The sequence below is a fragment of the Antechinus flavipes genome, chromosome 3 (assembly GCF_016432865.1).
Source record: "Antechinus flavipes isolate AdamAnt ecotype Samford, QLD, Australia chromosome 3, AdamAnt_v2, whole genome shotgun sequence".
Classification (NCBI taxonomy): domain Eukaryota; kingdom Metazoa; phylum Chordata; class Mammalia; order Dasyuromorphia; family Dasyuridae; genus Antechinus; species Antechinus flavipes.
The window spans coordinates 584,558,101-584,574,735 of NC_067400.1; the positions used below are offsets into that span (position 1 = coordinate 584,558,101).

General features: G+C 41.5%; 1 protein-coding gene across 1 annotated transcript in view; it reads right to left on the reverse strand.

The window, feature by feature from the left end:
* Positions 1-16,635, reverse strand: part of CDA (cytidine deaminase) — a 36,346-nt gene that overhangs the window by 428 nt on the left and 19,283 nt on the right. The window contains exons 3-4 of the mRNA XM_051988355.1: positions 11,734-11,791; positions 1-3,407 (exon numbers count right to left, since the gene is read on the reverse strand). The exon at positions 1-3,407 is cut by the window's left edge and continues 428 nt beyond it. Of these exons, the coding sequence (XP_051844315.1) occupies positions 3,291-3,407; positions 11,734-11,791 (175 nt within the window). The 3' untranslated portion in view covers positions 1-3,290. The remainder of the gene's footprint in view (positions 3,408-11,733; positions 11,792-16,635) is intronic.

The window sequence follows — 16,635 nt, forward strand, 5'->3', positions numbered from 1 at the left end:
GTTCTCCTGGTTCTACTTCATTTAGCATCAGTTGATGTAGGTCTTTCCAGGCCACTCTGAAATCATCCTGCTGAATGTTTCTTATACATATAATATCTCATTACATTCATATACCAAAACTTATTCAGCCATTCCCCACTGGTGGGCATCCACTCAGTTTCCAGTTTCTTGCCACTACACAAAGGGCTGCCACAAACATTTTTGCACATGTGGGTCCTTTTTCTGTTTTTATGTTCTTTGGGATACAAGCCCAGTAGAGACACTGCTGGATCAAAGGGTATGCACAGTTTGATAGCCCTTTGAGCATTGTGCCAAATTTCTCTCCAGAATGGTTGGATCAATTCATAACTCTAACAATATATCAGTATCCCAGTTTTCCCACATCCACTCCAACATTTGTTATTATCGTTCCCTGTCACCTTAGCCAGCATGAGAGGTGTGTCATGGTACCTCAGAGTTGTCTTAATTTACATTTCTCTGTTCAATAGTGATTTAGAGCATTTTTCCATTTGAGTAGAAATGCTCTTAATTTCTTCATCTGAAAATTATCCATTCATATCCTTCAATTGTTTATCAATAGGAGAATGGCTTGAATTATTATAAATTTGAGTCAATTCTCTATATATTTTAGAAATGAGGCATTTATTAGAATACTTGGATATAAACAAATTTTCCCAGTTTATTGCTTCCCTTCTAATCTTGACTGCATTTGTTTTGTTTGTGCAAAAATTTTTTAATTTAAATATAATCAAAATTATACACTTTGGGGCCAAAGAAAAACTAGAGTACGTTATGAAATACAAATTCCTTCCTTCTCTATAGATCTGAGAGGTAGATTATTCTTTGTTTCTCTAATTTGCTTTTAGTATCACTATGTCTAAATCATGACCCCATTTCAACCTTATCTTGGTATAGAATATTAGATGTGGGTCAATGTCTAATTTCTGCCATACTAATTTCAAATTTTCCCAGCAATTTTTGGCAATAGTGAGTTTTTATCCTAGAAGCTGGAGTCTTTTGGTTTATCAAACACTGGATTACTAGAGTCATTGATTATATTGTGTCTTGTGAACCTAATCTATCTTATTGATTGACTACTCTTTCTCAGCCAGTATCAAATGATTTTGATGACCACTGCTTTATATAAGTTTGAGTTCTAGTAGATCTAGGTTACCTTTATTTGCATTTTTAAATTAATTCCCTTGGAATTCTTCACCTTTTGTTCTTCCAGATTTTTTCTATTCTGTAAAATAATTTCTTGAGAATTTGATTGATATGGCATTGAATAAGTAGAATAATTTAGGAAGTATTGTTATTTTTATTATATTAGCTTGGCCTATGTATGAGCACTTGATATTTTTCCGATTAGATCTGACTTTATTTGTGTGGGAAGTGTTTTGTAATTGTGTCCATAGAGTTCCTGACTTCAGGCAAGAATATTTTGAAGTCAAGACACTGATGAGGAATGTTCTGATTGGGTCTGGTTGGTTGGATGTTATTTCACTATGGATAAAGAGGTTCAACTGACAGATGCTGTGTGCCAGTGGACAGAGCTCCAGGCCTGGAGTCAGGAGAACCAGAGTTCAGGTTAGTGCAAATTCAGCCTCAGATACTTACCAGCTGTGTGATCCTGGGTAAGTCACAACCTCTGATTACCTCTCAAAAACAAACAAAAATAAAGTATATGAAGGTGGCTTTGTGGTAAACACAGGAAAAGAAATGACAGTGAAATAATACAATGGGAGAAGATAATGAAGGCCAATAATCAGGCTTGTCTTATTGATTATCCTTGTTCTATTGGATTTGTGAATAAACTGGTTAAATTGAGTATGGGCTGGAATGAGCAAGGCCTGAGCATAGGCTAGTTGAGGGTGTCTATCATATTTATAGCAACTTCATTAACATTAATAATTTAATACCCCAAGAATATTGTATCAAGGATTCAGGAAAAGAAATGACAGGACCATGGAGGATCATTTTCCTCTTAAGTTTGAGATTGGATGGGACCGATACCATGCAAATTATACAACAACCCAGAAAGGACATTTGACACTTAAACAGCAGAGGTCTATGTCCTTTCTTGGTTGTTATGACATTTTGGGTTTTTGAGTGACATTTGGGGAGGAATCACATCTTTTGGTTTGGGCTTGGAGCTCATGGAGTAGGAGGTGCAGCATCCAGAGACGAAGCTGGACTTAAATTATGAATACACAGTGACTTTGGCCCCCATGGCTCCAGCTACAATCATCAGAATGTTGGCCACCAAAGAGTGATTATTTTGGTTCCAGCAATGGAGAATTAAAATAGAAATTGGATAATTTTTTAAATTACTTACTTAAAATTACTTCTTGACTCTATCCACAACAGAAAATGGAGATGGGGAGAGAGGTCTTGGCTCTCAGCAGGATTTCAGATTGGTACAGTTTCTACGGACAGCTGAGAACAGTAGAATGTTAGCTCTGAGCTGGAACACATAGGATGGACCTTAACACACAGAATGTTTGAATTGGAAAACTGTGAATTGGAGACTAACTAGGTCAGAGGTTCTTAACCTGGACTCCATGAACTCGTTTTTGTTGTTATTTTTGAAAAAAAAACATTTTTTTGTTATTAGTATTTCAATAAAATCAGTTCTATGTATTTTATTTTGTGTATTTAAAAACATTCTTTTGAGAAGGGATCCATAGACTTCTCCAGACTGTCCAGGATGCAAACTTTTTTTTTTTAAATTTTATTTTATTTAATAATAACTTTGTATTGACAGAATCCATGCCAGGATAATCTTTATACAACATTATCCCTTGCAATCGCTTATGTCTCGTCTTTTCCCCTCCCTCCCTCCCTCCTCCCCCTCCCCCCCCCAAGATGGCAAGCAGTCCTATATATGCTAAATATGTTGCAGTATATCCAGGATGCAAACTTAAGAGTCCCTGATTTAGGCCAACATTCTGATTTGATAACAAAAGAAACTGAAGCTTGCAGAGTTCAGAGTGAACTTCTGAGGTCACATAGGAAGTTAGAGGCAGAGCTGGGAATACAACACAGGCCTCTGGACTCCCGGATTGCTGTACTTTCCATTATTACTAGGCAGTATATTCAAGGCACTTCAAATATAAATGGTAAAGAGGTCTCGAGACTGAACAGGAGATGCAGTCAGTGCTTCCGACCTAGGCAGCATTGGATAAAGTCATATCATGTTGCAGTGGGGATGATGATACTGGAAAATTCTAAGAGGGAATCTGCACAGGTGCTTGAAAAGGCTTTCAGTTGGACAACTCCATTGTCAGGCTTTACTTGGACTTCTTCAGGTCATCTGGTCCAAATGATCTAGGCAGGAGTTCGTGGACGGTGCTGACATCATACGTACCATCTGCTTTTGTCATGTAGACGTACCAGTGTTTTCCAAACTAAAAAAAAAGACCAAAAAGGCCACTTAGTATAGATTTTAGACAAATGACATCTGTTACCTTGGGATTGTTCCTCATCCAAAGGATGTGTAGGATTAGGGAGAGAAGAGAGAGGAGAGTGTTTGATCACATATATACTCCACCTCCCACGGAGGTGACATTGGATTCCAAGCAGAGCCACGACACCTATCCCATCTCTGACACTAGCCGCGTGATCCAGGACTATGCCTCAGTTTCCCCATGTATAAAATGAACTGTTTGGACTCAACAGCCTCTATGATTGTATGATCTAGGGGGTCAGCAGATATAGATACCCTCTACTCCATCCTTGCCCTCCATCACCTCTTCCCTTCCTCGTAGGTCAGCACCCTGACAAAGCGCCCAAAATACCCGTGAAAGGGAAAATCTAGGCTCTTAATGAAGTTGCTATGACAAATACTGATTTAGTTCCTTTCTTCCGCATACAACAGGCAGAGTTAACCCACCCTCCCTCATCCTTAAATGAACTAGCTAAATACCCTGACTGGAGGAATAGTGGCACAATTACTCCAGGAGCATTTCCCTTAAACAATATAGAGGAAAGAGCTTGGGATCTGAAATCAAATCCTAGTTCTAATACTTACTATGCGACCTTTGGTGTCTGCTTTGGAGGCCTCAGTTTCCTTAGCTGTAAAATAAGGGGGCTGGATTAGATGGTCTTAAGATCCCTTCTAACTCTGAATCGAGGATCCTCAGACCAACTTCCTTCACTTTGGTGGCTGTCAGGCTCTCCAAGTTACCAGGATACCATGATATAGAATTCACCTCTTTTAGAGGAATGGGGCTAGAGTTGAGAAATCTGTATGATGTGTCCCCAGAAGCAGTTACCGAGAACATAAACATGTAAGGAACTTCCAGCCTACATCTGGGTGACCCCAGAGCAAAGCCTCCGTCACAGCGGTGGGCGCGATCTCAGAGTTGGAGGGGCTCCCAAGGACATCTGGTCCGCCATTCGACAGATGACCCACACCTGGACAAGACTCACTTTTACCACACCCCTCCCAAGTGGTCATTGAACCTCTAATTGGTCCTGGGCTGCTTCACATTCTTGGGTAAAGTTTAGAGGACAAGTTTTTTGAACTTCCAAGACGACAGAAAGCTAGGAAGGTTAACAAAATACACCGGTTCATGAGGTTTGTATCCTAAAAAGTTCTTGACAGACTTTTTTGTTGTTGTTCATTGACCCTATTTGGGGTTTTCTTGGTAGAGATACTGAGGTGGTTTGCCACTTACTTCTCTCCAGCTCATTGTACAGATGAGGAAACTGAGGCAAACAGGATAAGTGACTTGCCCAGAGTCATCCAAGTAGTAAATGTCCAAGGCCAGATTTGAACTCAGGAAGATGAGTCTTTCAGACTCAAGCCCAGGCACTTTATGCACCATGGCGCCCCCTAGTTGGCCTTTTTTCCTGATTAGATCTTCCTGACCCCAGGCCCAGCGCTCTATGCACTATAGTACCCCCTAGCTGCCCCTTCTTTCCTGACCCCAGGCCCAGAACTCTATGCACTATAGCGCCCCCTCGCTGGCTCTCTTCCTGATTAGATCTGACTCCAGGCCCAGCACCTTATGCACCATGGCGCCCCCTAGTTGGCCCTTTTTCCTGATTAGATCTTCCTGCCTCCAGATCCAGTGCTCTATGCACTATAGCACCCCCTAGCTGGCTCTCTTCCTGATTAGAGCTCTCTGACTCCAGGCCTAGCACCTTATGCACTATAGCACTCCCTAGCTGCCCTTTCTTTCCTGACTAGATCTTCCTGACTCCAGGTCCAGCACTCTGTGCACTATGGCGCCCCCTAGCTGCCCCCTCTTTCCTGATTAGATCTTCCTGACTCCAGATCCAGCACTCTGTGCACTATGGCGCCCCCTAGCTGCCCCTTCTTTCCTGATTAGATCTTCCTGACTCCAGGCCTGATGCTCTGTGCCCCCTAGCTGGCTCTCTTTCCTGATTAGATCTTCCTGACTCAAATCCAGGCACTCTATCCACTATGGCGCCCCCTAGCAGCCCTTTCTTTCCTGACTAGATCTTCCTGACTCTAGGTCCAGCACTCTATGCACTATAGCACCCCCTAGGTGGCTCTCTTCCTGATTAGATCTCTCTGACTCCAGGCCCAGCACTTTATGCACCATGGTGCCCCCTAGTTGCCCTTTTTCCTGATTAGATCTTCCTGACTCCAGATCCAGCACTCTGTGCACTATGGCGCCCCCTAGCTGCCCCTCTTTCCTGATTAGATCTCTCTGACTCCAGGTCCAGCACTCTGTGCACTATGGCGCCCCCTAGCTGGCTCTCTTCCTGATTAGATCTGACTCCAGGCCCAGCACCTTATGCACCATGGCGCCCCCTAGTTGGCCCTTTTTCCTGATTAGATCTTCCTGCCTCCAGACCCAGTGCTCTATGCACTATAGCACCCCCTAGCTGGCTCTCTTCCTGATTAGAGCTCTCTGACTCCAGGCCTAGCACCTTATGCACTATGGCGCCCCCTAGTTGGCCCTTTTTCCTGATTAGATCTTCCTGCCTCCAGACCCAGTGCTCTATGCACTATAGCACCCCCTAGCTGCCCCTTCTTTCCTGACCCCAGGCCCAGCGCTCTATGCACTATAGCACCCCCTAGGTGGCTCTCTTCCTGATTAGATCTCTCTGACTCCAGGTCCAGCACTCTGTGCACTATGATGCTCCCTAGCTGCCCCTCTTTCCTGATTAGATCTTCCTGACTCAAATCCAGGCACTCTATCCACTATGGCGCCCCCTAGTTGCCCTTTCTTTCCTGACTAGATCTCCCTGACTCCAAGGCCAGCCCTCTATGCATTATGTCGTCCCCTTGTTACTTCTCTTGACAGACGAGGCTGGATCTACTGAGATGAAATTCAGAAGAATATGGAACTACTGCATTAATAGCTAATTATTAATTGTGATCCACCTTTTCTCCTTTTTATTTTTTATAACTTCTATTAAGGTCGGTCAGTCTCTCAAGGGTATGGCTGACTAATGAGAATGCTCCGAGTCCTCAAAGAACATTCTCATCAATTTTGAATTCTGTTTCCAATATCATCAAAATCCATTCTGGGAGAAAGAACTTTCACCCTGAAGGAAGGGAACCCGTGGCCCCCATTAGAGCTTAGAGTGAGCCTGGTCATGAAGGAGAAAATCAGCCACACAGTTCCAAATGGACATGGATCCCCCCGCCCAGATTGCTGGGGGCTGCCCAGTCTCACGATCAAGCCACGTTCTCATCAGGAGGAGCCGAAGACTTTACATCCTATAAATGTTCCTCAATCAACAAAGGTTGATTTTCATTATCAGGGGAATCCTCTTTCAGAAGGTATTCCAGGTTCTCCCTTAGGTTCTTTGGTTACTGAGAAACTACTGACCATCAATTTATGATTGCTAATTAATACATTGATTATTAATTGCCCAGGAACTCTGTATCTCAGGATTTTAATTTGTGTCAAATTCCACAAAAGAAATAAATGCAAAGTGCTCTGCAAACCTCAGCGTGCCAGATAAACAACTACAATTATGATATTACTCTTCCTAGATGCGCATTTCTCTCTGCTTCCTGGCACTATCTGGTCCTCCCCACTTATAGGTTAGCAGGAACCAAAGTCATCCATACCGCCATTTTTAGACAGCCACTGTGCTTTTGGAAGTTCTATGACCCTGGCAAGCCCTGCCTGCTCCTGGAAATGCTGATTTCCCTTTTGTTTCAGCTGAACTGATGTACAGATGTCAGCTGTTCTGATCTCAGTGCTCGGATTCATTCACATTGGAGAACAAAATTTCACAGTCCAAGGACATTCATTATACTCATTAAATGCTAGAATGAAAACACAGAATGTCTGAGTTGAAAGGGGCAGCAGAACACAAAACATTAATGTCAAAAGGGACCTTGGAACATAGAATGTCAGAGCTGGAAGTGACTGTAAAGCTCACAGCATTGGGGAAAAATGAGTCCTTTCTCTTCTGCTAGGTTTCCATCTTCCTAAATTGCCTCCCAGCAATTCAGGGCAGGTGGTCACATCCCTCCTGTGGACCAGTGGAGAGGCAGATAGATTTCCAATCTGCAGTAAGCATTTCATATGTGCTGCTGTCCAAATCACGGAATTACTGTCAGGCCAAATCTGCCACCTGGGCTTTTATGGATCTCTTTCAGAAAGGGAATTTTTCCACTTTGCAGACTGGGTCCTAGGGCCAGGGCCAATCCCAAGCACAGCAGGAGCCAAGATTGAAATGTCAAGTGCCTGGCTTAGAATTCATATTGTTTTTTTTTATTTGAATTTTTTTTTCCCAGTGTGGTATTTTTTTCCTGAAGACTATTTGTCCGAACTTTTCTCCTCTGCCATCAATTAATGGGTTTGGAGGGCACAAAATGCTGGGCACTGGGGATTTAGAGTGCTAGTCATACCTCCTTATTTGTCCTCAGGATCATAACATTATCAATAGCTTTTTAGTTACAAGTTATATGTATGGGTAATTTTACAGCATTGACAATTGCTGAACCTTTTGTTCCAATTTTTCCCCTCCTTCCCCCCACCCCCTCCCCTAGATGGTAGAATGACCAGTAGATGTTAAATATATTAAAGTATAAATTAGATACACAATAAGTATACATGACCAAACCGTTATTTTGCTGTACAAAAAAAATCGGACTCTGAAATATTGTACAATTAACCTATGAAGGAAATCCAAAATGCAGGCGGGTGAAAATATAGGGATTGGGAATTCAATGTAAGGATCATAACATTATTATGCCTCAGTTTCTCCCTCTTTAAAGGGAGAAACAGAAGTGCAGGAAGCAACCTCAGAAGGCACAGAGATCAATCCCAACCTAAACAGAGCTGAGAACAGAGAGGGAGCGTGAGCAAGGTTTTGTCTCGGGGCGTTAGCATCAGAAGCATTCATTTTGGGTTGTTCTTTCTGTGTAAGCCTCCAGACCACTGTTCTCTTATCTCACAATCCACCACCAGTCTGATCCCCTGCTTGGCCCCATTCCAGGGTCCCCTCACCATAGTATCTCTTTCTTGGGACTCCCAGTGAGGAGGGAGGAGGGAAAAGGGAAAATCTGTGAGGGCCACTTTGGTAGCTCTTTCTTCTGTGTCTGTCCTGACACTACGTATTCCTCTACTTCCAACTCTTTCTTTCCAAGGTTAAAGAATTCACACAAGCTATGGTATCTGAGACGACACTCTTAACAAGTGAGCCCCTGAATATAAACTGCTTGCATTTTTGTTTTTCTTCCCGGGTTATTTCTACCTTCTGAATCCAATTCTCCCTGTGCAACAAGAAAACTGTTCAGTTCTGCACACGTATATTGTATCTAGGATATACTGTAACCTACTTAACATGTAAAGGACTGCTTGCCATCTGGGGGAGGGGGTGGAGGGAGGGAGGGAGGGAAAAAATTGGAACAGAAGTGAATGCAAGGGATAATGCTGTAAAAAATTACTCTGGCCTGGGTTCTGTCAATAAAAAGTTATTTAAAAAAAAACAAAAACAAAACAAGTGAGCCCCTGGTCTCTGCCTGAAGATCTCCGAATGCATTGCCTACTATCTCTCAAGTCACAGGTCCCATTCTATTTCTGCACAGCTCTGATAATGAGGAACATTCTCCTTAGGTTAAGCTTAAATCCAGCTCTTACAGCTTCTATTGATTGTTTCCTCTTCTATTTTCTGGGGAAAACACAACTCCTCTTCCTCTTGACTATATGTCACAAGTTTGAAAATAGGGATCATGTGCCTCAAAATCTTTCTTTTTTCAAATCAGCCACATTTAGACCTTTCAAGCAATCCTCACTGCCCAACATCACACAGGTCAAAAGTATCAGAATAGCATTTTGAACCCAAGTCCTTTGCTTCCATTATGCCATTACATTTTTTTTCTTAAGTTTTATAGAGATTTTATTGGAGCTGACATTTGGCGGGTTGAATTTTTAATGTGGTTTTCTTGGCATGTGGAATTTTTGACGGGGATTTTAAGTGCTTTTCCATTCTTATTGTCCTTCCCTGGATTTAATCCATTTTATCAATGTTTTTTTCTCCTCCCTCCACTCAATACAATTTAATTTTTTCCCCAATTACATGTAAAGACAATTTTCAACATTTACTTATTTTAGTATTTCAAGTTCTAATTTTTTTCTCCCTCTCTTCCTTTCTCCCCAAAATGGCATGATATGGATTATACATCTACAATCATATTAAACATATTTTCACATATAAATGTCCTTTCTAAAATATATCACCGAGACCTGAGCACAATCCTGAAGTTGGGGTCTGGCCATGGTAGTGGATAGTAGACTTCCATAGCCACTGCCTAACATGCTATTAACAATTTTGGTTACCATGTCTAATTTTTTGAAAATGAAGACAGATGCTTGACAGATGTTTTCAAAACTTAAGTAGCAAAGATGACTAGATTATACATTTAAAGTTGGAAGGAATCATGTATGGGTGGGGATTTCTATCACCATCTCAATAAAGTTATTGAAAGTACAGACACCTTAATAGAATCAATTAATCAACAGAATCAACTACATATTAAAGAGTTTTTCTTTCCACTTCATCAACTGTGTGGACAAATCCTCAAGTCATTTGAAAAAATTCATAGATTTTTGGGTGAAAGGCAGATAATACCAGGAAACATCTTGTGATTGGTTAAGACCACATCATCTTGCTTTGCTAAAGAAAGGCTGGTCAAACAGTGAACCAGCAGTGAAGGACTCCAGGTTTAGGCCCCAAGAGAGAATTGCTCTTTGGATAAGTTCCTGTCTGTCTGTTTCTTTTCTATGACCTTCTCCATGACCATGACACTGGAGAAAAGAGACTAATAGGAGGTCAGGCACACAGCTGGCAACTGAGAGACCTGCCAAATACAAACAGATGGTCACCTGAAAAAGGAGGGGCTAATCTGCACCTCTGTTCTTCCATCTCCTCTCTTGGAGGCAACAAATCTTAAGGTTGATGTTTCAGAGGAATCAAAGGGGAAGAGAGGCTGTCCCCATGTCCCACACGGTCATGTTGCCCATGAACATATGGCTGCTTCTGGCAATGCATCCAGCTAGGACAATTATAGACAAATACAGATACAAATGGGTACAGAAAGATAGCCACCCAAGGGAAGATATAGTTTCAAGGACTATTACCCCTTGAACCACAGAATATTAGGTATAAACTCTCGAAAGAATTTCCAGTTACTAGAACTTTATGTGTGTGAAAGACATGTCTTACTTCCCCCCTGCATTCTATGTATATTTATGGATCAGTTTCACAGATAGTTTTGGAGGGAAATGTTTTATGCAAATTGTTCTTACTATACTATCTTGGTCAATATTCTTTTCTTTTCTTTTTTTGCTGAGGCAACTGGGGCTAAGTGACTTGCCCAGGGTCACCTAGGCCAGATTTGAACTCAGGTCCTCCTGACTTCATGGCTGGTCCTCTACCTACTGTGCCATCCAGATGCCCAGGAAATACCCTTTTCTAAAAGTGTAATGGGCTGAGGCTTGAGTTGATGCACTGAGGTCCCAAGCACATGAGGCTAAATAGTAATTAGACCATACTCTATTAATATATAAGCTTGGAGAAAGAATGGCCCCCGCCCACTCTTTGTGCAAGTCCTGATGTGTTGTATAGGAAATGACGATTTTGGTGGGTGGAGACAGGGGAGTGGAAAAGGAAGGGGAAGGAGAGACTTTTGGGATTGCCATTGCCATGGTTGGCTCAGATTCTCTCGCTCTGCTAGCTGGCTTTTGCCATTGCGACGACCTTTCTGTTTGTTTCTCTTCTTCTTTTTGCTTTTGCTGAGGTAGTTGGGGTTAAGTGACTTGCCCATGGTCACACAACCAGAAATTGTTAAGTGTCTGAGGCTGGATTTGAACTCAGGTCTCCTCTTGACTTCAAGGCTAGTTCTCTATCCACTGAACCATCTCCTCCCCTTCCAATTACTATTTAGCCTCATGTGCTTGGGACCTCAGTGCATCAACTCAAGCCTCAGCCCATTACATAAAAGTTCATTGAAGTCTAGCTGACTGATATCAATGGGAAGGACACCAGCAGGGACTTGTGAGCTAGAGTACTAGTCGGCAGGTATATCATGTAACCAGTGATTCAGAGCTGCCATGATTGTGGAGGAGAACAGATCTAAACTCCTTGAAGGCAGGAATTATTTACTTCAGTGTTTAGCAATAGTACCTGGAACATAGCACAACCTCAATAAATGTTTGCTGAATTTGTCGAATTGGAAGGCAGAAGAGCAACCGTTCACTCAGTCTGGAAGATTCAAAAATAGACAAAACTCACCTCTCTCATTACTTGTCTACAGGCTCCACATGGTGCGATAAAGTCATTCTTCAAGTTACTGGGGAAGCAAAGCACAGAATCCATCAATTAAATAATTATTTAACAATTAACTCACTAATGGGATCATTCAACTAGACCAAGGGGCTCAGGTGATGCTACCCACATGTCATTCTATCTTTTAACATTATACCTTTGCACATGGGTCCTTAACATTGAGAATATTCTCCTTTCTTTTATATTCTCCACTCTCCATCAGAGACCTGAATTTCTACTTAATGGGCCTTTTCCACAAGACTTTTTCTGTCTGTGCTCTTTCTGGAAATACTCTTGTATATGAGGCAGCTGGCTGGCACAGAGGTAGGACGTGAAGCCTGGAGTTCGAATCTGGACTCAGACAATTACTAGCTATATGATTCTGGTCAAGTCACTTAACTTGTTTCCTCATCTGTAAAATGGGGAAAATAATGGCACCTACTTCCTAGGATGGTTATAAGGATTCTTTATGAAGCACTTAGCACAGTGTCTCTGCTATTACATGGCACCGTTACCTATTATATACTTTGGACCCACTTGCCTAATTCCCTCTTTCCCATTAGAATAGAGGGAAACAGCAGAGATGATTTCCTTTTTTTGTTTGTTTGTTTTTGTTTTTTGGAGGGGTGGCGATTCCTAGCACCTGAGCATAGTGTCTTGTACATAGTAGATGCTTAATAAATGCTTGCTTTTAAAATGATGAAACACAAGTCATTCAATTAAATAGCACCTTAAAATAAAGATCAAGGGGAAATCTTCTCAAATATACTTACTTAGGGATATACCCTCTTCATAGATTCCCACATTGCCAACAGAAAAGGGAAAATGCATAAGGAATATAGTAACTAGGGAACACTGGTGAGAGATTTCCTTGCTAAATTTAGTTGAATCAAATAAACAAGTATTAATTAAACCTTTATTCTGTGATCAGCCCAAAAGGAAGCACAAAAATTAAACAAGACAGCCCTTGCCTTCACAGAGCTTATAATTTAACCATAAGATTATAGCTTTAGAACTAAAAGGGCTCTTAGGGGTTATTTAATCCATCCTCCTCATTTTATAGATGATAAATTTAGGGCTCAGAAAGATTAAATAATTTGTTCTGAGTCACAAAAGGAGGAAGTTGCTGAACAAAACCTAGTACTTGTACTCCAAAATCTGCCTTTCATCAGAGAGATTAGATATAAACCCAAATAACTAATAATACAAAATGAATGGGAATTCATATATAAGCAGAGTACAAAATACTGTTGTCAGAACTGTGGCATCTCTGAGCAGGACAGCCTCAGAAGGCATTGAGTCTAGACCCTGACTAAGCAGAAACTCACTACCGCTTCCTTGACAAATGGTCAGAAAAGCCTCTGCTTGAAGACCCTGGTTAGGAAGATCTTAAACTTGTCCCTTTGCAACTTCCATCCACTACTTTGAGGGAGAGATCATAACCAGTTGAGGTTGAAAGGGAAGGGTTCTTGGGGTGGACTGGAGGGAAGAGTGACTTCAAAGAGAGACAGACCTAGAAGGACAGGATGCCAAGAGATTGAGTTGAGGGATCCAGAAGATAAGATTATGGGACACAACCCAGTTTGCCCCGAGTTCTATACTCTTTAAGAAGGAAATGAATCACTCTGCTAAACAATTCAAGAATCACAAGGAAGTGAGGCAGATGATGGGCAAACCAATAAGGAGGCAGACCTAGGATTGACATCAGGGAACACTTCTTAATAATCAGAGCTGTCCAAGAGTGGAATAGGATGGAGTAGTGACTTGTCCCTTGCTGGAGGTCAGTAAGCAAAGGCTGAATGACTACTTGTTGGATATAGCCTATCAATGAGAATTCTAATACCTCATCCTACACTTATTATCTGTGTCCTTGGGCCAGTCACAGCTCCAGTATTCTCATCTATAAAAGGGGGGATAATGACAACTGTAATATCCATGTCTTAGAATTAATGTATTCTTCCAATGAGGATGAGGCATTTTATAAACCTCAAAGGGATATAGTGATATAGAGGCAATTCTGGAGTTGCAGATTAGACTAAATGATTTCTAGGTTTCTTCAAATTTCCTTTCACATTTTATGAAACTGCAGATCTACTTTGATATGAGTGAACTAGAAGAGAGGCAAGTTCTGTACTCATATGGCACCCACCCTGAGTTCACAATTTCATCACATTTTGGCTAAACTATTAAAATAGCCTCCTAATTGGCTCCTTGCCTCAAGTCTCTCCCTATGTCTTCCTTCGCCATCATTCTCCACATAGCTGTTAAGTAATCTCTCTGATATGCCTTTCCTCTACTCCATAAACTCCAGAAATTCCTATGACCTCCGCGATCAAATATAAACTTCTTTGTCCTTTAAAGCCTTTTATAACCCAGGCCTTTCCTGTTTTCCAGCCTTTTTATGCATTACTTCTCTTCTTGACTTTTATGATACAGCCAAATACACATTATTGCTCTTCCTCATACATGACATTCCATCTTCTATTTTCAGACTTTGCAGTTCTACGTGCCTGGGATACATTCCTTCCTTATTTCTGCTTTTTGGAATCCCTAGTTTCCTTCAAAACAGGTCCCATCAAAAGGCAGCTAGGTGGCACAGTGGATAGAGCACCAACCCTGAAGTCAGGAGGACTTGAGTTCAAATCTGACCTCAAACACTTAATGTTTCCTAGCTGTGTGACCCTGGGCAAGTTACTTAATCTGAATTGCCTGGGGACGGAGGAGAGACACAGTTCAAAATTAGCTTCCTAATCCTCTCACTCTTAATTTCTTAGTGCCCCTTTCCTCAAAATTACATCATTTTTATTTATATACATCTATTTCCCTTGAACAGAATCTAAGCTTCCTGAGGGCAAGGATTGTTTCATGGTCTTTTTACCCTTAGTGCCTAGCACAGAAGATCAGAGGAACAATGTATAGAGTACTGGGCCTTGGGTCAGGAAAACCTGAGTTCAAATCCAGCTATAGACACTTGTAAGGTGTGTAAACCTGCACAAGTCACCTAACCTCAGGTTCCTCATGTGTAAAATAGAGATAATAATAGCACTGTCTTCCAGGGTTGTTGTGAGGTTCAAATGAGATAATAGTTGTAAAGTGCTTATCAATGGGCCTGGCACATGGTAAGGGGCTATAGGAATATAAACTATTATTAGTAGTGGTAATTTCCTACTAAATGACGATCGATTGTTGCACAGGAATATTCCAAATGAACCAGCTTATTGAGACTGATTGCTCACATTTATAAAATTTTAAAAGCATATGTGCTGTAAATTCCTTGGCATGAGAAACTAAAGACATTATGAACATGCAAAATTCAGAGACTGAGGGTCTCTGTAGACAGAGCTCTTGTACCGATTTGTCTCTGCAGAGGATAGTGTTTCCAAAAACCTTATTTGATAATTTTCAACCTTGAAATAAAATGGTGGCCTGAAACAGTGGAAAGAACTTGAATTTGTAGTTAAAAGACCTGAGTTTGAGTCCTGATTTTACAGATGAGGAATCTAAGAATCAAAGAGAGAAGTGACTGGCTCCTCCAAAAATTTCCCTTGCAATTACTTTGCACGTACTCATATATATATATATAACTATGGTCTTCCTTAGACTCTAAGCTCTTTAAGGACAAGGACCATTTCATTTTCAATGCCTGGCATACAGTAGGCATTTAATAAATACATGTTGTTTGATAGCTTATATTGGTAGATCTTGAGAGATGGTGGAGGAGCTACATGGCCCAGTGGGTCTGGAGTCAGGAAGACTCGTCTTCCTGAATTCAAATCTGCCCTCAAGCACTGACTAGTTGTTTATGACCTTGGACAAGTCATTTCACCCTGTTTGCCTCAGTCTCCATCTGCAAAATGCACTGGAGAAGAAAATAACAAACCCCTAGCTGTGTGATCCTGGATAAGTCATTTCACCCTGTTGGCCTTAGTTTCCACATCTGTAAAATGAACTGGAGGAGGAAATGGCCGACCACTCCAGTGTCTTTGCTGGGGTCAGGAAGAGTCAGACTTACTGAAATAATTGATGAGAGACATCAAGGCATAGAGGAGAATTGTCAGAATTAGGATGACTTGGGTTCAAGATCTGCCTCTGATAAAAACTGGCTGTGTGACCCTGGGCAAGTCATTAAATGGCAAGATGAATGGAGTGTGTTAAGTTTGGAGTCAGGAAGACCTGCGTTTAAATACTCAAATGTTACCTCAGATATTTGGCAGTTGTGGGACCTTCACCAAATTACTTAACCACTTTCAAGACTAGATTTTCTAATTTATTTATTTTTTTTTGGGGGGGGAGAGGGGTAAGGCAATTGGGTCACACAACTAATAAATGCTAAGTGTTTGCAACTGGATTTGAACTCAGGTCTTCCTCACTCCAAGGCTGGTGCTCTATCCACTGTACCAAGCTAGCTGTCCCCTAAATTTCCTAATCTGTAAAATGAGGGTGCTGGATTTGACAGCTTCTAATTTTATAATCCTGTGATTTAACCTCTCAAGACCACCCCTCTGGCCCCAGACAACCCAGAATGATCAATACACAGCGAATGGCAATCTGCATTGGTGAAGAGACTTTCCTCACTGGAAGCTCCTTGTACCAGGGACAATGCAAAGTCATCTTGCCAATAAGTGGCAGAGCTGGGCCTTAAACATGGGCTTTCTAACTCCTAAGCCAAGACTCCTTTCACTCCCCTACTCCACAATTTTCCAGAGGTGAATTCTAATAAGGAGAAGGGCATTCTGCATTCTCTTTGCAATATGGAATAAGTGACTAGAGCAATCAGAGGTGAATTCTGGCTCCGGGAAGCAGGCAGATAATAAGCAGGGTGGCTGGATCCTGGAGATGTGTGTGGGCTTTGTTTAAATAAGATAGATT